Here is a 25,203-nt window from a genome sequence, read left to right on the forward strand (position 1 = left end):
GTGGGATATGTGGTTTCTTTCTTCTTTCCTTGGCAATTCTTTAATTTTTATTTAATTTTATTTTACTTTATTGTTTATTATTAGTTTTATTTCGTAGTTTACAATAATATACCTATGTAAATTTAAGCAGACACCATTACAGAATTTTTAGTGTGAACCCTCCTGGAACACTTTTGCGAATCCACAGGGGTTTGCGAACCACCGGTTGGGAACCCCTGATCTAGTTGATTTAAAAATTTTGTCCCCCATGTGGAGTTTCCTTCCCATTTGCTCCAATCAATTTGAGGCAAATTGAAATCACCCATAATACGACATTGATGATTACTTGCCCATTCCATTTGCATGTAGAGGCTCTCATCATAATCTTCACGATCATCTTGCCTATAGATGACTCCCACCCTCATTATACCTTTGCGTCCAACTATCTCACTCCATAAAGTTTGAAAACTTCGTCTTATGCTGATGATAAAAATTAGACATATGACTTTGCTATTACCAGCAAGTGTAGTGGGTTGAAAAACTTGCTGTGAAACACATCCATAACATGTGGAAGACAAACCATTTGTAATGGAAGGAACCTTTGCCATAATCCAGTAGCATGCTACTGGAAGTCATCAGGGAATAGCCATAGATAGGGTTGGAGAACGAGTAGGGCAGCAGATAAAATTCTGTAATTTACTTGTTTATCAAATGTAGTTACTCCAGTAAATAAAATGAAATGTCATTTATTGAATAAGAAAAACAGCCTTTAAAATTTCATTAAAAAATAATTGTGAATCTACCATGTTCAGATAGACGGGCAGATTAATGCTAGAGCAGCAACACAATTTCATTAAAAAAAAAAAAAAATCCCTCACATTTTAGGTCCTTCCACCATATATAAAATGGAAGGATTGCCCATAAGGGCATTGCAAGTTCCATCATTAGCAGCTGGGAGATACAGGATGGTAGAATACAGCTAAAAGCAGAGTAATTCAAGGAAGAAATCTTATATAAGCAGATGCTATAAAAGGACAAAAAAAAAAAAAAAAATTCTTATTTAGTTTTATATTTTGTCTATACTGTATGTAGCAACATCTGAAAAATTATCTAATGGACGAAATGCAACCAAATTTGGCAGGTATGTTCAGAGGATGGAGAAGACATAAATAAAAAAAAAAAAAAAAAAAAAAAGTTTTGAAAATCACCATTAAGTGGAAAAGTTTTACTGTGAAACATCAAGTTCTTATATGATCTGTGTCACGGTGCATACTGCAGATGAAGTACATCCTGTTAACACACTACACTTTGCAACAGCATTGTGAGTCAATATTGAGTCTATGGAAGCATCCTATTTACCTAATTCCAAATGTCTTAATGTGCACAGAAGACTATGTATAAGTATAGTGCGAAAGCATCAATAATATTTAGCCAAATCTGAATGAACAGAATATTAGCAAAGTGGCATCGTTTTAAGTTATATTTCATATTGTGAATACCTTCACGAGTTGCCATGATATTGCACTACTTCGAATAAGTAATGCTTCACCTGAGGAGAAGACTAATGTTACTTATTCTCAGATGGATGCCACCACCACCCAGACGGCACCGTTTCAGGGCTATTTGGTATCCATCTGAGAATAAGTAACATTAGTCTTCTCAGGTGAAGCATTACTTATTGGAAGTAGTGCAATATCATGGCAACTCGTGAAGGTATTCACAATATGAGATATAACTTAAAACGATGCCACTTTGCTAATATTCTGTTCATTCAGATTTTGGCTATGCATTATTGAAGCTTTTGCACTATACTTATACATAGTTTAGACTTTTCCATAGCTTGAGGCTTACGCCCTTTATAGTCTGTGCACAGAAGACTATTTCTGTGATGAAGGGCAGACCGTTTAGACCTGTTTGATTGGATTTTTCCAATGGAAATATATTTACAGCAGCATATATAAATTTAATTTTGAATAATGTGTGTAATAAAGCCTGTATATATGTGCTCGCACACACTCTCTCTCTCTCTCACATGCACTCACTGTACAGCCACTTCCTGACTTACAGAAATTCAACTTTACGTAAGTTTTTGCCTGCCGGTGCAAACTAAAAAGAAATTGAAACGTATTTTGTATCCTGTAGGAATAATTGGGGTTATCATAATGTGAATCCAATAACATTGTTTTTTGGTTATTCATTCCAAGACCTCAGAAGTTGAAATTTTCACTATATAACTAAGCTATTTATCTCTCTAAAAGGCCATTTTTATAATGGAAATTGCACTACACTTCCATCGTTATAGTATGTTCAGCTATAAGAATCAATTTTGAATTCCTTTTTGATACTTTTTTAAAACACATTTCTGGAGGTCACTACCATAAAACAATATGCACTTTCAAGTTTATTGGGCTTTTCTGTTAGTGCGATCTATTATAAATGGATAGTAACTCGATCTTGTTGCATTTGTGATAATACCTATAACTGAAATTCTGTGGGTTTTTACGTTACAGTATTATGGTGAAATGAGTTCCCCTTCACTGAAATATTCAATCATATAAAAATCATAACTAAATTTTCAGAATCTTCTCTTCATTCCTATTTACTTATTACAATGGTGAAGGGAAAGGGACCAATAGAAAGTGTAAGTGCTGGCAGTGCTAGGAAGTGAAACAAAATCGATTTAGAAATTAAGATGATTAATTAAGAAGTACGAAACAGGATAAAGTTTGTAATCTATTGCATGGAATTAGGTCTTGCTGCTTCAACAGTGAGTACTATTTTAAGAGACAGTGCACGTATAAAAGAACGTGTTAAAGGATCAACGCATTTAAGATCAACAATGATCACAAAACAGCATTCAGGTGTTATATCGAAGATGGAAAGGCTATTAATAATATGAATGGAAGATCAGATTCAGAAGCAAGTGCCCAGTCCAATGGCCATTCAAGGAAAAGCAAGAAGTATTTGTGAAGATATTAAAGATAAGTACGGTGAACCTCAAGCCAAGTTTGTGGCAAGCATCAGGTGGTTTAATAGGTTCAAGCATCACGCTAGTTTCCAAAACATTAAAGCATACGGTGAAGTCACCAGTGCTGATTCTGCAGCTGCAGAGAAATTTTGTGATGTGTTGGAAAAAACCCCTTCTAAATCTCCACAGCCCTCAACTTCTGCAGCGGCATGCTTATCGGCTGAAGAGTTAATTTTGACAACGATGCTTGAAAGGTAAAATTTGCTAACATTATGCCTGTCTCTTTTCTCTTTTTATAATTTTGAAATTTTTGTAATTTTGTACACTATTTTCCTGCGCATGAGATAAAAAATTGAATAAATTATTCTATTTACATGTTTGTCAAACATTTCTTTTTTGCTTCAATCAAATTTGTGAGTGCTGCATAAGCATTTAGGGAAATTCCGCAGAACGTAACCCTTGCGTAAGTCAGGGAGTGGATGTATATTGTAATGTCAAGATTAAAAACTGCATTGTTATTTTACTTGCTTACATTGTATTTAAGTTTATTTCATAGGGTTTGTCCTTGCAATAAAATATTTTTTATTGTTATCGTTGGTTCAGGTAACACAAAAGTTTTAAATAGATGTTGTTGATTTTCTTCAGGTAATATGATAATTTAGCACCTTTAATGAAGAGTTTGAACATTTTGATTGCAATTTGAAGAACTAGTCGTCACATTAAAAATGCACAGAAGCTTGTTATGCATCGATCATTTCTATAATTTTTACTTATAACTGTATGCAAAACTTTTCATATGATTTGGTATGTATAAAGTTTTACGTGATCGGATATTTATGAATATCATAGTTTCTTCTAACTATACTGTCTTGCCTAGTGGCACAATGCTATGCTAGACAATATAGTTAGAAGAAACAATATAGCAAGACAGCCAAACTTCACCTCATCCATAGAACCCAACATTGACTCACAGTGCTGTCACTGACTGTAGTATAGTAGCATTATCATTTTATTGCTTCACATTATTAGCAAAGCATAATATGGCATGACTCTTTTCCATCACATTAGCATGATATCAATAGCACTGCTGATCCATTTATGGTGTATGGAATATTCTTGAAACTACAGATAGGAAATCAGTTTAGAATATGTTCTGAGCACTGGAAGTTGTAAATATCATGAAGGACAGCACCGCATTATTAAAATTTGAAAAGAACATATCTTTTCCTTTTAATTATGGTGGCAGTACAATTTTGGTAGAGTGCATGTCACTATATAAATATTTGGTATTTTCCTCATCTTTTTCTTTTTATGATACATGAAGAAACAAAATTATTTTTTTGCTTCTACATGTTGATAGATGATGGGCATGGCCAAAAATTCACAGCTTCAATTAACAAAACTTTTACTTCTTTGTAAATTGTGAAAATGGCCAGAATATTGAGGCACTTTGACATTTATTTTAACTGATTTCAGTTTGGTGTTTTTTGAAAAAACATAATTGAAACAGTTCCACATGGTTTGCTGAGGTGAGTGCCATAAAAAGTAAATACCAAATCTTTTGATATTGATTGACCATTGACACTTTAGGTTAGTTACTGTTATTCACCTTCTGATTGTTGTAAAGTGTATATGTTAGAGAGGTATGACTATTTAAAATTCACGGTTAAAGCTTTATTTAGGAATTAAAAATAATTATATATGTTACTGTTTATTAGTATTTTAATTTTACTGTTATATTCAAAATAACTTTTTATGAACCGCAGCAAGTTAACATTGGTTTATTTTGAACTTACTTTAGATTTTGGTCTGCATTGTAAATTAATTTATTTCTTATTTACATGAAGTGATTTTACATTTTTCAGAGCTTCCATATGGTTGGGAGAGAATAGATGACCCACACTATGGAACTTATTACATTGAGTAAGTAAAAAAGAAATTATTATGAAATTGAATCATTTTCAGTCATGTCCTTTTTTTTAAGCACTGTACTTCTTAATTTCAACCTGTCTGTAAAGTATAGTAAACAACCACTTTAACAGATCTCTGGTTTAATGGACTTCAGAAACAAAGGGCAAAATTTGTTGTTCCAATCTTTTTGTTCATATGGGACTCCACAGTATGACTGTTTCAGTCTAGTGTTTATCATCAGTTAAATTTGTTTTATTATTAAGATTGTTAAGATACTCTCAATATTTAAAATTTTGATAAATGAAAACAAGGCAGGTTTTGCCTTACTTCCATATATCAGTGACCATATACTTGAAAGAAATGTATATGGTCACTGAAAAAACCAAAATGCCATACCTGACTAGTGTTTACCTTCCTGATGTTTCGAAGAAACTATAAGTGAGCTAAAAATCATTCACGAGACAAGTGTCCAACAAGCAAGTTGAACTTGTGCATGTGGTGAAAAAAAATTTGTTCTTGTGAATGTGGCATAAAGTTTTTCCATTAAAGTATCATCTTCAAACTAAAGCCATCATTGGCTATAAACTTCATTATTAGTTTTTTTTTAAACTGTAAGTGCAGTAAAATCTGACCCACCACTTCATTTACTTATTCTGAGTAGTTCAAAACTGAGACATCCCATTATAATTGAATTTTCAGTTTTGAAAGTCAATATAACATTTTTCAATGTTTTTTTTTTTTTTGCATTAGTGCAGCAGTTTTCCCTTAGATTCTAGTAATTTCACTGACCATATACATTTCTTTCAAGTTTAACTGATGATCGGAATTAATGGATGGGGCTTTCTTCTACATAGTCAATGAAATCAAGGTTTCACTGTATCTGCATTAAATTATTTAGATAATATCTAGGTTTCCCATGGGCACACACACACACACACACACACACACACACACACACACACACACACACACACACACACACACACACACACACACACACACACACAGATGAAGAAAACATTAATATTCTCGTCCAGTTTTTGTTTCAGCATTTAAGCGAGATATAAGTAAGTGCTTTGAAGTGTATATTTCAGAAGAATAAACTCCTATATTACAAGGATTTGTGAATTTAATGCAGACTCTGTATATGAAATGGCTGAACAGAATTTATTTGTAATGTGGAAAAATATATTACAGTCTGTCCCCGACATACGTAAGAGATACGTTTCGTGACTTCTTTCGTAAGTAATGTTTTATGTAACTCAGGAATGACTAATAAACTATTGCCACTATATTCCTGATATGCCAAAAGTACAAAAGCTACATAATATTCTCAGAAGAATTGAGAAAAACAGTTACATACCATAACAATTAAAAACTTTATCTGGGAACAGCAGTGAAGTAACTGGAGTGGCACATAAGAAAAGAAAACATAAAAGGAAGAAAAAAAAAACGCATGTTATTGTACTGTAAAAACTGACATCTATTTCATATGCCGTGTAGGCTTTATAAGGTATATATTTAAGAAAATTGATGTGAACCACACAATGAATCGAAGTCTATACACTTCAGATGATGAACTGAAGGTAACTTAAAACAAACCTGAAGCATTAATAAGGCACATTAATCGCAGGGTGTTGTAGACTGAGTAGAGGTCAGGGAAGCAGTACGTGATATGAACTCTTCGCTCTTCATCTGTTTCGTATCCTTTTTTTTTTTTTTAAATAAATTTCACAATAAGCAGGCTTGAACTTTTATATTTTCAAGAAACGTTCAGTGTTTTCATCCATTCTATCAAACATAGAGAAACCTTCCTGAATTTTATGAAATGCTTCTGCCATTTCCTTTAATTTGAATTGCTTCTGGGTTGCTCCAATTCCTCATTGGGTTCGGTTCTCTGCTGCTCCTCAACTCTTTGTGCGTTTCACTGTGCTAGGTCTCCTGTTGTTAAATCTTCACCTCGTTCATCCATAAGTGGACCCAAGTCGGTGAACCCAATTTTGGCGAAGTACAGGCGGTCTGGGTCAGCCAGATCCTCTAACTATTGAATACACCAACACCATGAATTGTCAAATTAATAGAGTAAGTTTATCTGGAAAAAGATCTAAAACTCCCAAACACTTCCCAGTTCATTTCACAAATATACATGGTCTCAATTCTAATCTCAACAATGTCCATTTCCACTTGCAGTCTGCCGAATCCCATGTACTTTTTCTGACAGAATCTCAGTTATCTGTTGATTCAACTACTGCCTATGATTTCTTTTGCCTCAAACATGGTACTTGTGCATATGTCCATTCCGATATTCCCTTCAGAGACTTCGTAATTTGGAATCTCCTCTTTTCGATGTTCTCTGGCTTAAAATATTTCTACCTCATTGTGCAATATATTGACCAACAATCTTAAGTTATAGGCGCATTTTGGCCATAGCAGCCCTTGCGCCAATAAACCCCACTTCAACAACCTCATTGTGTCAAATTCATCTGTTGTCTCTACCATTCTCCCAACTCCACTAATCACTTGGAGCTCTTTGACATCCTTTCTTTGCAACTTGACTTTCACCAGTTCAACTTCCCTAATGGTGAGGTAATTTTCCTTGGTGATTTTAATGTTCACAACTCCAGCTGACTTCTGTTTTCTAGTCACACAGACCCAACTGGTCGAGATGCTGAGGCTTTTGCAATTTCTAATGACCTTGCACAGATTGTTCATTTACCTACAAGAATACCAGACAGTCCTAACTATACAGCCAACACACTTGATCTTTTTCTCACAAACAACCCTTCTAAGTACATGGTCAAAGTGAGTGGTCCTTTAGGCACCTCGGATCACAACTTGGTGATTGTCTCTTCTCCAATGGAGCCTTTATCGCACGGCTATTCCCAACCTCGTGCTGTTTGGCATTACAAGAATGCAAAATGGGATGACCTGTGAGATTTCTTTTCCTCCTTTCCTTGGTTGGATTACTGTTTCAAAACTTCTGATGTCAACGTTTGCTCAGATCATTTTAGTGAAATTATTCTTGTAGGAATGTAATCCTTTATTCCACACTCCACTTTAAAATCTCGTCCTTTATCTAAACCTTGGTTTTCCAATAAATATGCTAAGGCTGTTAAAGAGAAGAATGTTGAAAAAAATATGATTGGCTTGTATCCAATTCTTCAGTTTCATTTTCTACCTAAATGAAAGCGCGCAACAATTGTTAAGCAGTCATTAATCAGTCCAAACTAGATTTTGAACAGGCTAAGAATAGAAAACTTGCTTCTTGCCCTAATGGTAGCCAAGAATTCTAGTCTTTTGCCAAAGCTATTGGCCACAACTTTTGCCTATCTCTGCTACCCCCTCTGTCAAAACCAGATGATTCTGTTGTCACTTCAGCCAAGGATGAAGCTGACCTGCTAGCATCCCATTTTTTTCCAACTCATGTATTAATGATCTTGGTAAAACACCTCCCACCATTCCCAACACGCTCCATTCAATGCCTCCTGTGGTCTTTCGTTAAAAGGATGTCAGAAGGATTTTGACAAATCTTGATGCTAAGAAAGCTCCAGGTCTTGATGGTATTACTCCACTTGTTCTCAAAACGTGTGCTCCTGAACTTATTCCTGTTCTTTGCCACCTTTTTTCACTTTCTTATTCCAAAGTTGTTTTTCCTTCTGCTTGGAAATTTGCTCATATCCAGCCAGTTCTTAAAAAGGGTGACAAATCCCTCCCATCCAATTATCATCCCATTGCAATTATTTCTACTCTTTCTAAAGTAATGGAGAAATCAATTAACCAGCAAATCTTCAACTATCTAGAAACTTTCCGTCTGATCAACAATCGCCAGTATGGATTCCGTCAGTGTCGATCCACTGGAGATATTCTGGCTTATGTTACCATTTTTTTGGACAGATTCACTGGAAAAGTTTGGTGAAACCCATGCATTTGCTCTTTACATCTCAAAGGCTTTCGATCGTGTTTGGCCTAAAGGTCTTCTAAACAAGCTTCCATCTTATGGTTTGCCAACTGTTTTTTTGTAATTGGTTATCCAGTTTTCTCTCTGATCGCTCACTGAGGGTGATGGTAGATGGCTCTCTGCCTTCTAACTTCTCCACTAATGCTGGTGTCCTTGAAGGTTCAGTTCTTTCCCCCACTCTTTTCCTCTTGTATATTAATGACCTTCTTCCATTGACTGGAAATCCTGTTCATAGTTTTGTTGATGATAGCACATTGCATTCCACTTTCCATTTTGAGAAACCTTTGCCCTGCTCAATCATCTCCAACTTGTCGAATATCCTAAACCAATTCCTTAAATACCGATTTCCAGGTAATTCTCCAGTGGGGCAAAAACAACTTAATTGATTTCAATCCTTCTAAAACTCAGTCTTGTCTTATATCTCGCAAAAAGGATTCTTCTGGTCCTATGCTTATCTTGGGTGACACTCCGATTTCTAGGCAAAATGACATATCTCTTTTGGGGATTATCCTGACTTCTAATCTCTCTTGGCACAAGCACATTACAAATATTGCTTCCTCTGCATCTGAAAAACTTGGTTTTCTCTTTCGCTCTTGGCGTTACTTTTCTTCCAAACAGCTGTTCACGCTGTACAAATCGCAAATCCGCCCTACCATGGAATATTGTTCCCACCTCTAGAGCAGTGCCCCCAAAATCTCTCTCAGGCTTCTAGATTCCATTCAGAAGAGGGCAATTAGGTTAATTGACTCCTCTCTAACAGTCTCTCCACTCACTGTACTGTTTGTAGAGTAACATGCATGGAGCAGAAACAGACGTACTGTTTTCCATGGGCACTGTTCCTCTGAATTGGCTTCTGTAATTCCCACTCTCTCTTTCAAAACAGTCCGAACACGTGCCGCCACCGGCCAACATCCATTTACTTTCCAACTTCAAACTCACAGAACCAACTTTTCATCTTCCTCATTTATTCATTCAACTGCCATTTTCTGGAACAACCTTCCTTCATACATATTTCCAGAAAATTACAGTCTGCAGAAGTTCAAGTCTAATATCAACAAATATCTTCTTTCATCTTCTCAATCTCCAACCCATACACGGTACTAAACACTATAGGTTCTAATACCTCTCATTTTTGGAGTTTTCATAAAAAAAAAAAAAAAAAACAACAACAACACAAAAAAAACTATCTTCTTCCTCCAGGACTAGCTGCAATTCCTGGGTTAAGTTTACAATTTAATTGGTAACAGAAGACGTGAACTCATCTTTGTTGAAGCTTCGTTGTTAAGCTCGAAATGTTTTAAAGTTTTTTCCCAAACTCCACTCATACAAGTCGTCGTGACATCATTCCAGGCTCTTGAAATGTTGCGTATTCCATCGAGGATGTTAAACGTCTTCGAAAATTGCTGCAGATCGATCTTTCCTTGCTCTGTTGCATTTTCAGCCCCTGAAAATGTTGTCTGTATGTAATAAGCTTTGAATGCCTGGATAATTCCCTGATCCGTTGGTTGAATCAAAGCTGTTATATTTGGAGTGAAGTGTGCTACCTTGACATGCAGATCATCTAGATATTTAGGATGACTGGGAGCATTGTCAAGGTGAATTAATATCTCAGAAGGCACTGACATTTGTAATATTTTTCAACTTCAGGGACAAACACATTTAGAAACCATTCTTCGAACATGGTTATTGTCATCCAGGCCATTGAGTTAGCCCTAAAATATACAGGAAGTGATTTGTTGTCAATGCCCTTAAAAGACTGCTGGTTTTCTGACTGATAAACCATTAAAGGATTCAGTTTATAACTCGCTATGTTACCCCCCCCCCCACTAAGAGTGTTACCCTGTCTTTGGCAACTTTAAACCCAGACATTGACTTTTATGCAATGGAAATATAAATCCTACTAGGCATATTTTTCCAAGAAAGGCTAATCTCGTCCACATTAAATATTTGTTGTGGCAAATAACCACCACTTCTTACAATCTCATCAGATTTGTCCTTGAAATTTTCGACAGCCTCACCATCTGCCCTTGCTGCTTTACCACTTATGGCAACTTTATGATATCCGCTTCTCTTACAGAACCTATTAAACCAACCATGGCTTGCAACAAAGGTGGTTTCAGTATCATCCCTCTTCTTACGATCCTCAAAAATGGCACGAGCCTTCGCTTGATAACGTGGAGGCTTAAGGGGATGTGTTTTGGGATCTGGTCATCCATCCACACAATTGGTAACTTTTCCATCTCGCTTATTAGTCCCGTTCTAGCCTTGATTATTGTAGTTGCTTCATTGGTGCTGATCATTTTTACCACTTCACATATTCTGTCTTTGTCCTTTATTATTGTGTTCACCGTTGTTACCGACAAATCTAAATTCGGTGCAATACTTTTTAATGTTTCACCATTTTCATACATCCTTATTATTTTAATTTTCTGATCCAAATTGATTGCTCTCCTTTTCTTGGTAGATTTACTAATACTGCTGTCACTTAGGTGGCACCATGATAACTTCAGAAAGAGCAGAGTTAAATTACAAGAAATGCTCTCACATCTTATGACATGCGAATGAAGCACACACTACACGATGATAGTTTGACAAAAAGTCATTGAAAATAGTAGGACACAACATGAATTTCAACTTCACCACAATAACCTGACACGTGTAACAAATATTGCATACAAAATGCAAACAAGCTCCCACTGCAGTCTCAAACAAAACTGAATTGACTCTACAATCCAGAAAACAAGGAAGGATACAGTGTACAGATGAAGGGCTAGAATGTAATTCTCTGAAGAAATAGCCGATGGGATACAGTCCACATAGCTTGAACGTTATGGGGGTTTCTTTGAAGTGCTTTGACATAGTTCACCTGTCCAAATGCATGTTGAATATTTCTTCAGAATTTTTAAAGCAGAAAATGAAATGTTAACTCTAGTTATTTATGAGATTCTAGTTGTGCCACAGGTTATTATCCAACATAGTTTGTATGGGAACAAAAATAAAAGCTTATGCTTGTTGTTCCTTCATTCGACTTCACTCTTAAAAATTATACAGAAAGTATCTTTACGATTTTACCAAAAAAATTTACGTAAGTCTGAATTTACGTAACTTGGGCTTATGTATTTAGCAGGAAATTTTATATCTGGTATAAGAGTTTAATTTAAGACTTCATTTGTTTGATTACACCACACTTAATTTATATTTTGACATTTATTGTTTTGTAATTAGATTTCCAACGTTCTTGAGAATAAGCCATACACTTTAAGTGCAGTTTGGCTTTATGATGACTCACTTTCGTTTAGACAGTTATGTGAATAAAGAAAATGCTTATTGGGTTTTTGAAAATAAATACTTGTCATTATTGGCAATCACTTGCAGTTTCAGCAAATTTCCCATTCCCATCCCTTTTAGGTATGCCCTTTTCAGTATCAGCATCTTTCAGCTTGCATGTACTGAAGATTTAGTGACTATGATCCCTTAAGGAACCATTAAGAAACAGAATGGTCTGAATACCTCAACTTCTTTAATAGTAACAAAATAAAATTTGAAAAATAATATCTAACTGATGCAATCATTGAGCTTGTACATCAAGAAGTAAATGCTTGATATTTGGTGTTGTTGTTAGTTGTATGATGGAATTCAAATTATGATTTTCCTCTGAAAATCAGGTTTAATCTACCATTTTTTTCCAACTACATTAATGAAAAAGCTTGTTCAAAGATATATATGCTTCCAAACAAACCTGCTGTCTTCTGATACATAGAGGGTAATTGCCCTGTTGAGACACCTCTAAAAATTAAGCAAATATCCCTCTGAATTTTGTTTTATAAGCTCATTTCAGCAACAAAGATTGATTAGCTTGAGTTGTTAATTGGGCTCAGTGGAACAGTGTGGTGCCTAAATTAATCATGTTTATTAAAAATAGCATGCACACAAGTTCATGTTAGTTAAGCAGTTAATCAGTGCTTTACAAACTTTCATGCCATTTCAGTGCACTGAGTGTGCCAAAATTAATTTGACACCACACTCCAACCAGAATATAGGAATAACACAGCACCCTACCATTTTTGTTTCTTGTCTTTAAGTTGGTGGTATATGTAAAGCATGCAATTTGTTTTCACTGGGGGGGGGGGGGGGATGTAAAATATCATACCTAGATTTCAGTAAATTTTGGTACTGTTGAACATAAAAGACTGCTGTACAAATTGGAGAAATGTTGCATTAATGACGAGTTACTGCTACGGATAAAGGGATGGTTGAGTGGGAGAAGACAGATAGTGGTTATAAGTGGACACTGTTCTTTGGACTAACATTCTTAGTGTGGTTCCACAGGGTTCAGTGCTGGGCCCATTGTTGTTTTGTATTTATTAATGATATTAATAAGGTATATCAGGCTTACTGTCTAAGTTTGCAGATGATACAACAGTTGGCAGGGTGGTTAATGACAGTAATGAAGGTAATGTGCTACAAACAGATCTTGAATAATTAGGCAGATGGGTTGAGGAATGCAATTGAAGTTGTTTAACGTTGACAAATGCAAGGTACTACATATTAATAGCAGTAATCCCAAAGTAATGTACCATCTCTGTGGTACTACACTCAAGGTAATGGAACCTGAAAAGGACCTGGGGATAATTGTGTAATCAGGTATTGAAGTTCTCTGAACAGTGTAGACAGGTTTCCAGGACAGTTCATGGGGTTTTTCAGTGATATACAGTAATTTTTCCAGCAGGAATAAGGAGGTGATTATCCCATTGTGTTAAGGAAGTGGTCAGGCCACAAAAGGATGTTCTTTGTAGTATCTGGAGACTAGGCACCTTTGAGGTGATCTGATTGAGGTGTTTAAGGCATTGAGCATACTCAATGCTGATTGGATTCTTCCTCTTGCTCAGACTACGCATATGAGAGGATATAAATTCAGATCAAGGAAGAATGGTTGCTGAATAGATGTGCGAAGATTTGCCTCCAGCCAACAGGTTGTTGATTACTGGAACAGTCTTCCTTCCATTGTTGTGGAAGTGGATAGTTTTAATAAATTCAAGGAAGAACTGGACAAAATATTGGAGAGGATGGATAGGAGTAATACTATTTTTTTAAAATCTTAATTAGCATGTGTTAAACAGATGTTTTTATGTTTAGTCACAATATAAAACAACTGATTTTACTGAACAGCAAATTGACATGAAATTTGCTTTCAGTTTAGGGCAGTAAAAGTGAATGGTGCATAGTATCTTCTTCTGATTAATAAAATGTGTGACATTCAAAGAACTTTCATTATTTTTTCAGAAAGCTTAAAGAGAATTGCTTGTGTGTCAAAAACGTTTCTCACTCTGGATTCTCTCTAACTTCAGAAACCAATGATTCAATCGCTCAATTTCCTTATCTGCTCAGGAGCAATCAACATTTAACTATCCAAGAAGTTGCAAGTGAAATTAATATTTCTTATAGGACATGTAAATCAATTTTAAACAAGATTAGAAAACACTAAAATGTTTTCAAATCTTGTTTGAAAATCATGTTTTCAGTTGGGAGTGAAGTACAAACAGTGTTCTTGTTGACTTTGACCGTACAGTAAATGTGACAAAAGATTTTAAAGTCCACCTATACAGAAAAAAATAGTAGGAAAACACTAAAACGTAGTCAAGTGGTATGTCTCTCTGCAGATTTAAGGTTCCAAAAATGGGGGAAGGGATTAGAATGGATTGAAGAATATTTTCCAGAAGTGAAAACTGAAACATTGAGGCAAGATGGGTCTCCTTGACTGGCTAAAATTGTGACAAATTGAAAATAAAATTTAGAAAGAGAAAAATAAATAGAAGTGATAGTCACATAATAAAGAATGTGGAAATAGATAGGAAATAATAGAATAAGTAATTTGGCTGAATGCTTCACTAGAGACTCTGTCTTTAGATATTTATATTCTCTTTGCACATTTTATATTTAATTTTTTTGTCACTTTGAGCACTTCACTGGTCAGCACTTGTTTGCTTACTGGTTGTGGTATCTTTGCTATAGCCACTCATCTTGGACTTTTCTGGGTTTTCTTTTCTGCTAACTAGTGTTGACCAGCACTTCACTAGTCATCACTTGTTTGCTTACTGGTTGTCAAGTATTGTGGCTATAGCCACTCAACTTAAGACTCGTCTGGATTGAGAGGTAATTGAAGCACATGTTCATACTTCACCCGCTTGAGTGCCCCGTGGCTTCCACTTGAAATATGGGGAGAGCCAAATTCCTTCTAATCTTTCCCTAATATTTCCATACATTCTTCATTAGACAACCTTTATTTTATTCATTTTACTCTCTCTATATTTTCATTTAAGTTTGTGACAACTTTAGCTATTCCACATATCATCTCACTAGCATCTTGGAGTTTTCATTTGTGAAAAGTTTTCTAAAACTGCATATATAAAAGTTTTATAAAACTAGAAAAAAAAGTTTTCTAGTTTTATAAAAATTCAAAACGTGAAAAGTATTAGAACCTATAGTACTTAATACCATGTGTGGGTTGAAGGTTGAGATGATTGAAGAAGATACTTTTTGACATCAGTCTTGAATTGCTGTAGATTGTAATTTTCAGGAAATGTGTGAAGGAAGGTTGTATGAGAAAGAAGAAAAGTTGGTTCTGTGAGTTGGAAGTTTGACAGTAAATGGATATTGACTGGTTGTGGCTTATAAGAGAGAGGGAGAATTATAGAAACCAATTCAGAAGAACAGTGCCATGGAAGTATCCATAAAAAAGACATGCAACAGAAACAATGTCTGTGAGACAGAGTGGAAAGAGTGTAAGAGATGATCATTAATTAACCTAACTGTCCTCTTTTGAATGGAGTCTAGAATCTCGAGAGAGGTTATAGGGACATGGCTCCAAATGTGGGAACAATATTTAATGGTAGGACAGATTGGAGTTTATATAGAATAAGGAGCAGTTTAGAAGAAAAGTAACAGGGAGAGTGAAAAGAAAACCCAATTTTTTTAGATGCAGAGGAAGTAATATTTGTGGTGTGCTTATGCTAAGAGAGAGGATTAGTCAAGGTAATATCATGTCGGGAAATCTGAGTGTCATTGAAGATAAATGTAGGAACAGATGAATCCTTTTTGAGAGATATAAGACAGGACTGAGTTTTATTTTTGGAAACCCAAATGTAAGTCACATTTATCTGGTCAGTGTTGTCAAGGATACAGTTCTTTTGATTTGGGAATGTGATGCATTTCAGCCAATTTTGTGATTCAGATCCTCACTAATGATCAGAGAGAGCAAAGTATTTTTACCTGTCAGGTTCTTCTTTGGTATGCTACTGATCTGCAATTTTTTTCTTCCATTGTGACAAATTAGATTAAGAATAAAATTGTGGCAAGTAGGTTATACTTTATTTAACCAATGTGAATCATGTAAACATTATTTAAAAGTAATATTTCCTTTTAGGCTTATTAATTATTGTGGAAATATTTTCCTGTGCAGTTTGTCAACCCCTTCCCCTTTGACAATTTGTATTATATTGAAATAAATTCAGGAATGTTAAACTTTGAATTTTGATTTTAATATTAATTTGAAAAATTAAATCTTAATACAGTTTAATAGATATTATATTTTTTTCCCTCAGTCATGTAAATAAACGAACTCAGTATGAAAACCCGGTTTTACAAGCCAAGAGGCTCTTTGAAAATGGTAAGTAATTATTGGGAAACTGAATATTAATTTATACTATTATTGTGGGGGGAAAAAGAAAGAAAGGAAAAAAGAAATCTCTTACTTTAACCAATGTGAATCATTTATATATACAGCCACTCCCTGTCTTATGTATGGGTTGCATTCCGCAGAACTCTACGTAAGTCGGAATTTCCCTAAATGCGTATGCAGCACTTGCAACTATGCTCGCTGAATTTGATTGAAGCAAAAAAGAAATGTTCAGCAAACATGTAAAATAGAATTATTTATTAACTTTTTTTTATCCCATGCCCAGGAAAAATTTCAAAGTGTACAAAAATACAAAATTGTGCAATTACAAAAATTATAAAATTACAAAAAGAGAGGAGACAGGTAAGCAAGTTTTACCTCTTGAGCATCATTACCAAAATCAACATGTTTAGCTGAAAAGTACACTGCTGTATCTTCATAAATACTTCTTGCTTTTGCTTGAATGGCCATTAGACTCAGGGGCACTCGCTTCTGAATCTGGTTTTCCATTCTTATTATTAATAGCTTTTCCATCTTTGATGTAGAAGGCGCCTCCGTAGCCAGGTGGGAAGGAGCAGCAGTGCGTAGCACACGCTTCTTGATTAGACCGGGGTTCGAGCCCGTCACCACCAAATACGGAGGATGCGGAAAGGTTAAGGAATGACCACCGCATATCCTGGAGCAATATGGCCTTAGTTGCTAATGCTCCTAAAAAAAAAAAAAAACCAAACAAACAACAACTTTGATATAGAACCCAAACACTGTTTTGTGATCACTGTTGATCTTAAATACGTTGATCCTTTAACATGTTATTTTATACGTGCACTGTCCTTTAAAATAGTATTCACTGTTGAAGCAGCGAGACCTAATTCCCATGCAATAGATGACAAACTTTGTCCTGCTTCTTAATCACTTTCATCTTCGTTTCCTAGCACTGCCACCACTTGCACTTTCTTTTGATCACTTTCCTTTCATCATTGTAATAAGTAAAGAGGAATGAAGAGAAGATTCTGAAAATTTATTTGTTGTTTTTTATATGATTGAAGATTTCAGTGAAGTTAAAACACATTTCACCATAATAATGTTTTTGGAAAACCCACACAATTCCAGTTAGCAATATTATCACAAATGCAATAAGATCAAGTTTACTACCCATTTATAACAGATTTCACTAACAGAAAACCCCAAATTATTTTAGTTTTATGGACATGACCTCCAGAAAGGTGCTTTAGAAAAATACCACAAAGGTGTTCAAAATTGATTCTTATAATGGAACATATGATAACAATGAAAGTGTAGTGCATTCTCTGGCTGGACCGTGTAGCCCTTCATCTAGTTAGCATTCGTAAATGTTTCAGCCACATGTTTTGTTTTTACAACCTTTAGTTAAAAGGTTGTAAAAATTTGACATAAATTTATATAAAACTAATACAAGTTCCATTATAAAAATGACATTTTAGAGATAAATAGCTTAGTTATATAGTGAAAATTTCAACTTCTGAAGTTTGGAAAGAATTACCAAAAAAAAAAAAAAAAATGTATTTTTTGGGTGCACATTATTATATTTTCACAATACAGTCAGTCCTCGTATAACACGTGTTTACACTACACGAATTCGATCATACACGATTTATAAATAGGGGAACGATATCGTATATAACACGAACTGAATTCGCTTATGCATAATTTGCCTTTGTGTTTAAAAGAAATGGCAGTCGAATACAGAATCACCCCAACTGAATGCAACAAGATAGCAATGAAGAGAAGATTCTGAAAATGTATTTGTTTTTTATATCAGTGAAGGGGAAACGCTTTTCACCATAATAATGTAAAAATCCACACAATTCAAGCTGTCGGTATTATTGCAAATGCAATTATTGAGTTTACTACCAGTTTATAACAGATTCCACTAGCATAAACGCAGCTGGAAATAGTTTTTATTGTTTTATGGTAGTAACTCCCAGAAATGTGCTTTAGTAAAATGTGAGCTAGTGAGGTGTTAATAGTAGTAGTAATAGTAGTAGTAGTGGCATGTGATGCAAGAAAGCAAGTGTATGAGCTTATGCAGCATCAGCCAAAAAAAAAAAAAAAAAAATCAAACCATTCCCTCCAAATGCCTGTCCAGTTCCTCCTTAAATTTATTCAACCTATCAACTTCCACAACGACAGATGGAAGTTTATTTCGGCAATTAACCAACCGCTGGCTAAAGGCAAATTTTCGCACATCTATTCTACATCTGTCCTTTCTTAATTTGAATTTATGCCCCCTTAGGGGGCATAAATTCAAACATAAACTGAATAAGTGGAAAGATCCCATCAGAATTCAGCGTGCTCAACCCATTCAAGGCCTTATACACCTCAATCAGATCACCACGCAGGTGCCTAGTCTCCAGCCACTGCAATTTGCAGGACTTAAGCCTCTCTTGGTAAGAGGATCCCTTCATTCCCCTCACCAATCTTGTTGCCCTTCTCCGTACACACTCAAATAAATCTACATTCTTCCTAAAATGAGTCCTCCAGACCTGTACGCAATTCCTATATATCATTGACAAAACCCCATGACCTGCCCTGCAGCCTGTCTGCATTGCTCAGAAAACTTCATATCTGCCTGCACAATTACTCCCAGGTCTTTTTCATTTTCTACCACCTTAAGTGTAGTACCACACAGTTGGTACGTTTCTCTGGGGTTACTTCTACCCATATGCAGTACTTTGCATTTGTCAAGGTTAAACTTCAGTTGCCACTTCTTAGCCCATCTGCCCAAATTATCTAGATCCCGTTGCAGTAGCACACTGCCATTACTGTTATTAACAACCCTGCCAACCTTTGTATCATCTGCAAACTTCGACATTAAGCCTGATATACCTTCATCAATATCATTGATAAATATACAAAACAACAGTGGACCGAACCCTGTGGGACTCCACTAATAACATTAGTTCACAAAGAGCAGCACCCATTGATTACCACCCTCTGTCTTCTCAAATTTATCCATCCTTTTATCCATTGTAGCAACTTGCCCTTAATACCATTTTGCTCCAATTTGTACAATAGTCTTTCATGCGCAACAGTGTCAAAAGCTTTCCTGAAATCCAAATATATGATATCAAAATTATTTTTTGCATCCATTATTTTTGTAACTACATCATAATATCCTATCAAATTTGTCAGACAAGACTTTCCCTTAACAAACCCATGCTGTGTCTGAATTATTGCTGCAGTCTTGTCTAGATGATCCTGCAATGCATCTTTAACCAGTGACTGCATTATTTTACCCGGAACAGAAGTTAAACTAACTGGTCTGTAATTACTCGTGTCACCCTTCGATCCCCCTTTGTGAATTGGGGATACATTTGCACATCTCCAGTCCGTGGGAACCTCCCCTGAGTCCAACGATGCTCTCATAATTATGGCTAAGGGTTTGCTTAGTTGCTTTGCCGCCTCCTTTAATATAACTGGATAGATCCCATGCACCCCAGGTACTTTTCTTATGTTTAACTTCAACAATTTCTCCTCCACTTTGCTCTCAGTTATTACAAAATCATTAAGTATCCTGTTACAATTTGATAACCTTCTGCCATTTTCAAACCTTAATAATTCCTCATGTGTGAATGTAGATGCAAAATACTCCTTCAGATTGTTTGCTATCTGAGCAGCATCATCAACAGTCGAACCATCGATGTCAAGTGGACCAATCAGATTCATCCCCTTCCATTTAGAGTTTTTATAAGTAAAGAAATCCTTGCTGTTTTTCTTAGCATCTTTTGCCAAGGATTTCTCGTAATCTGCCTTCGCATGCCTAACCTCCTTTGTGACCTGATTATAGACTAGCTTATATCTGCCATAGGCTTCTGAGTTGCTTGATAATTTATATACATGCCATGCATTTTTCTTCCCTGTTACAAGTCTCATTAGTTGATTAGATAACCATTTAGGTTCAATTCCTATCGATAGATAGAAGAATTTCTGAAGTCCTCTTCGGTTTTAGTATTGGATAAATTTGGTTATGTAGTTAGCCAATCCCAGACAGAGGGAGTAAGGTTTCCCTATGAGCTCTTCCAGGTTTTTTTTATTAATTTATACAAGTGAACTTATACAGACAATACAAAATGTTGTAGTATCCTTTAAGTCACTGATGCACCTAAAACCTAACAACAATCAATAAACTATTGTTTATTATTTATTTTTTTCTGATCATGTTGCCATGCCTGTGCTTTTTGTTGCATTTATATGGCTAAAATATTAATTGTGGTGTAAACGGTATGCAGCCTCTGGAAGAGGAATATCAGACTAAATTTAATTAAAGATTGTGATTTTTTTTTTTTTTTTTAATATAGTTTTTAGTGCTAAAACATCAGAAAACTTCTAGATTGTATGATCTGTATTTGCTTATAGGAAAAGCAGAAGAGCATGAAGAGGCAAATGCTAGCTGGAGGCAACATTTAGAGCAAACAGGTCACAGCTCAGGAATTTCTCATCTCTTAGAAAATGATTCAAAGTCTTCCCCATCAAAATCTCAGGAACACTCTTCTCTTAATCGAAGGAATTCTGTTAATCAGAGTAATAGTAACATGGATAGTGCTAGGCCAGGGTTACCAGTGGGTCAAGCCTATAACAATGGTAAGTTTCTGTCTATAACAGAATTTGGCTTAAGTGTGTTTATTATGAGGCTCTTCCTTTGGTGAGAATGTTTTTATCTATTATTAGTAGTGGCAAACGATGCAAGAAAACAAACTTATACAGCATCAGCCAAAAAACACTTCCTATATCATGTCTGTCCCTCCCTTAATAATTTGTCTGGTTCCTTCTTAAATTGATTAGGACTACCCACTTCCACAACACCAGGTGGAAGTTTGCCCCAGCAATCAAATACCTGCTGGTTGATAGCAAATTTCCAAACATCGTGCAACCAACCTTCCCCAGTTTAAATTTATGCCTTCCCTCCCTCATGTGTTGTCTGAGCAAGGGGAGGATTTGATTAGCATATAGCTCAGCAAATCCATTCAGTGCTTTAAATGCTTCAATCAGCTCTCCTTGCATGTGTATAGTTTTCAGATGCTGCAATAGAACTGATGCCTTTCTTTTGTTCTTTTCACTAATCTTGTTGTCCTTCTTTCCACCTCTTCCAGTAGATCGATATACTTCCTAAAATGAGGCCTAACCATTGTCTTATATCATTAAACACCTTATCAACCATATCATTTGCAAACATTAAGCCTGATATGCCCCCTCGATGTGGGCACGTGGTGAGGGGACCTCTCAGTGACACTGCTGGGCTTACAGATTAGCAACACTGGGATCCAGTGCCCATAGCCTAGGTTCCAAGCTAACCTCATAGGAATCTAGCATGTTTGCCACGTGCTGCGTGAAAATTCAGGAAGGGGGATCCTGGTGGTTGAGGGACCCAGCTTTGATACACCACCTTGGCCCCTCCTTCAAAATACAGGTGTTTCAATCGGCTAATGGGTTCACCTGCAAGGGCCAACCATGTCAATTCTGTACCCCTACCCTTGTGGTCTGAGGGACAGGATACAAGCTGGTGGTGGTGGTGGTGCAGTTACTGTCTGGATAGCCCTGGCATTCCACTCCCATGTGCATCTATTGCTTGCCAGGTAGTGGGTGTCCCATTTGGGCTCCATGGTGGGTGAGTAGCCCAGGCACTGAACCAAAAAAAAAAAAAAAAAAAAAAAAAAAAAAGTTGGTAGATGGTTTTATGTGAAACATCCTTGGGGTCACCTACAATGGATTTATGCTAACTAAAGTAAGAGACTTATACTTGTGATTGCAATGTATCTAAATGTCTGGAAAACGGTGTCGATTGAGGTACCCAATACTTTGTAACCCTTGCCTTTATTTTCGTAGGTTTTGTCGCTTTCATTCTTATTCAGTGCTCTCGAGAATGCTCTGCACTTGACTTCGGCATCGTTAAACACTCAAATTTTATTTTCTAAAATTATTAATGTGAAAACATCTATAGCAGCACCTAACAATGGAATGTAACGAAAATGTGAGACAAATAAAGAAATTATTGATAAATATATGTATTGTTGTTGTAGTCATATGAGAAATAATTGTGTTGTTGCAATCACACTTCCTGCATTAATAACTGCAGGAAGTATGATTGCAGTGATGTCACAATCCTGCAGTTACTGTTGCAGAATTGTGACGGCATACTATTCAACAAATGGCTACAATCAAATGAGTAATTAGGCTATTGGCTTGGATTTCACTAACCTATTCCAAGCCAAGGATGTTTTCATATAAAATAAAACATCTTTCACGTGTATGAGGTACACACGCTTTTTTTTTTTTTTGTTTGTTTTATTGTGTTTTTCTAACATAGTTCAATGAAATTCAAATGAATAGCATTTGAATTTTGTAAAGCAGTCCACTAGAACTCAAGATATTGTTCCAGTCATGAAAAATGCATCTCTTGCACTAATCACTACTAGTGAGTGCTCTGCACAGACTAGTGGTGGGAGCATGGAAAGCACCTCTGGCAGAAGCCACAGATTACGTAATCACTTCTGTGATGCATTTTTTGTGACCAATCAGATTTACACCATTGAAATTTTTGTAGGTGACCCCAAGGATGTTTCACGTCAAAAACTGAATCTGGTAAAGGTAAAGAAAGCCAACAAGAGAAACGTCGGATGACTTACACGGAAAATTAGTTTCCCGATTCGGCACTCTAGTGCTGTTTTCTTGGTAAACAGACGGTAGGTGTTATCAGTCTGGAGCAAAGTTGAGAACGATATATTGATTGACAGGTAGGCATGGCAAATGATGAAATGATTGGTGCGTGAACACAACACACGATAACGTTGGGTTAGTATTATTTTAGTAGCACTCAGAAGCACTAATGGTAACTTGCCCTAATGCTTTCGATAATGGTGAAAAAAGGGCAGGTTACCTCCACTTGAATCCTATGGGAGCTTGAACCCCTCCCGAAGTGGAGGGGGGATAACCTAACCTAAGCTTTTTTTCTTTAGAATCACAGTCATATTTAGAAATACATTCATAAAAAAATAAATTTTTTATGACTGTATTTTTATTTTCTTGTTCAATAATATGCCCTAATGGTGAAAAAAGGTCAGGTTACCTCCACTTGAATCCCATGGAAGCTTGAACCCCTCCCGAATTGGAGGGCATAACCTAACCTTTTTTCTTTAGAATCGTGTGGACTAGAGCATAAATTATTTATTTTTTTATTACAGTAATACCCCGACTTACACGAACTCGGAGTTACGCGGTTCTTGATTTTTTCGTTTGGCAACACTGCCGCCCACTATCTTCAAGGTCGTTTTTCATATGTTATCGATATACGGTGCGACGGCGGAGAGTGAGAGCGAAAGATGAACAAAATTCAACTTTACTGCGCATGAGCTGCACACATATACAAGAATTTGTATTCCAACTGTCATATTTATATGTGTGCATTCGAATTCGTGCTCAACGTTTGTCGGAAATTACATCGTTTTCACGAGAGAAATGGATCGCGTCGGTCGAGCCGTATACAGTCAGTCCTCGTATAACACGTGTTTACACTACACGAATTCGATCATACACTATTTATAAATACGGTAATGATATCTTATAATATAACACGAACCGAATTGGCTTATGCACGATTCGCCTTTGTGTTTACAAGAAATGGCAGTCGAATGCAAAATCGCCCCAACCGAATGCAACACGATAGGAATGAAGAGAAGATCTGAAAATGTATTTGTTTTAGGGGAAACACATTTCACCATAATAACGTAAAAACCAACACAATTCCAGCTCTCGGTATGCAATTAGATCGAGTTTACTACCAGTTTATAAGAGATTCCATTAGCAGAAACGCAACTGGATTTTTATTGTTTTATGGTAGTAATCCCTAGAAATGTGAGGTGTTAATAGTGTATCTCTGCCTTTACGGTGTTGTTTATTCAGTTGCTACATGCGCGCAGCTTTGTTTATGCGTATCAAGCATGCCTCCTCATTTTGTAATTGTGCTTTATTCCCTAAAAATGAGTAAAATACTTAAAAGGTGTGAAAAGGAAGCGGACTGGTGAAGACACTGCAGATTCAGAGAGAAAAAGAAAAGCAATTATCGATAAACAGAGGCGGACTGGATCAAAAATTTATAGTGGCCTCACACTATGGTTTATGACCAAAATCACACAGGCCCACCGGGGTTTCCCCGGTAAGGCTTATGGCCAGTCGGTCTCTGTCGATAGAGAAAAAATATGAAATTGTGAAACGCTTTGAGCGAAATGAAAGACCATGTGATATTGCACGTGCTACAGGCCTAAATGAGGCAACGGCGAAAAGCACATGACAATTGCAAACTTTACAGGTCTCAGCTCAATTGAAAAGGGCTTAAAAATTTTAGAAAACACAGACTACAACGAAGAATGCGTTATAGCTACAAAGCAAGGAATAATAAAATTATTAGCTTGCTACGAAGAAATTCTGCATGAAAAAAAGAAGTCTCTGTGTCGTCAGACGAATTTGTTAGATTTTATGAAGCCATCGACATCGAAATAACTTTTTTACGTAAGTCATTTATTTTTTTAATACATATTTTGTATTAATATGTATAAAGAACTGCAATTTTATTAATATTTTTCTTCTAAACTAGTGTTTTTGTTAGTCGTTGGTCCCAATTAAACAAAATTTATATGTATTTATATGCAAAGTTGTACCCCGACTTACGCGAATTCGACT

General features: G+C 35.9%; 1 protein-coding gene across 1 annotated transcript in view; it reads left to right on the forward strand.

The window, feature by feature from the left end:
- The window catches only part of Magi (membrane associated guanylate kinase, WW and PDZ domain containing protein magi), a 569,393-nt gene that overhangs the window by 356,275 nt on the left and 187,915 nt on the right, over positions 1 to 25,203 (forward strand). Inside the window, exons 8-10 of the mRNA XM_090385296.1 lie at positions 4,813 to 4,870; positions 16,418 to 16,482; positions 20,887 to 21,111. Coding sequence (XP_090241422.1) covers positions 4,813 to 4,870; positions 16,418 to 16,482; positions 20,887 to 21,111 — 348 coding nt within the window. The remainder of the gene's footprint in view (positions 1 to 4,812; positions 4,871 to 16,417; positions 16,483 to 20,886; positions 21,112 to 25,203) is intronic.

This window comes from Mastigoproctus giganteus, chromosome 11 (genome assembly GCF_048544385.1).
Source record: "Mastigoproctus giganteus isolate SK-2022 chromosome 11, ASM4854438v1, whole genome shotgun sequence".
Classification (NCBI taxonomy): Eukaryota; Metazoa; Arthropoda; class Arachnida; order Uropygi; family Thelyphonidae; genus Mastigoproctus; species Mastigoproctus giganteus.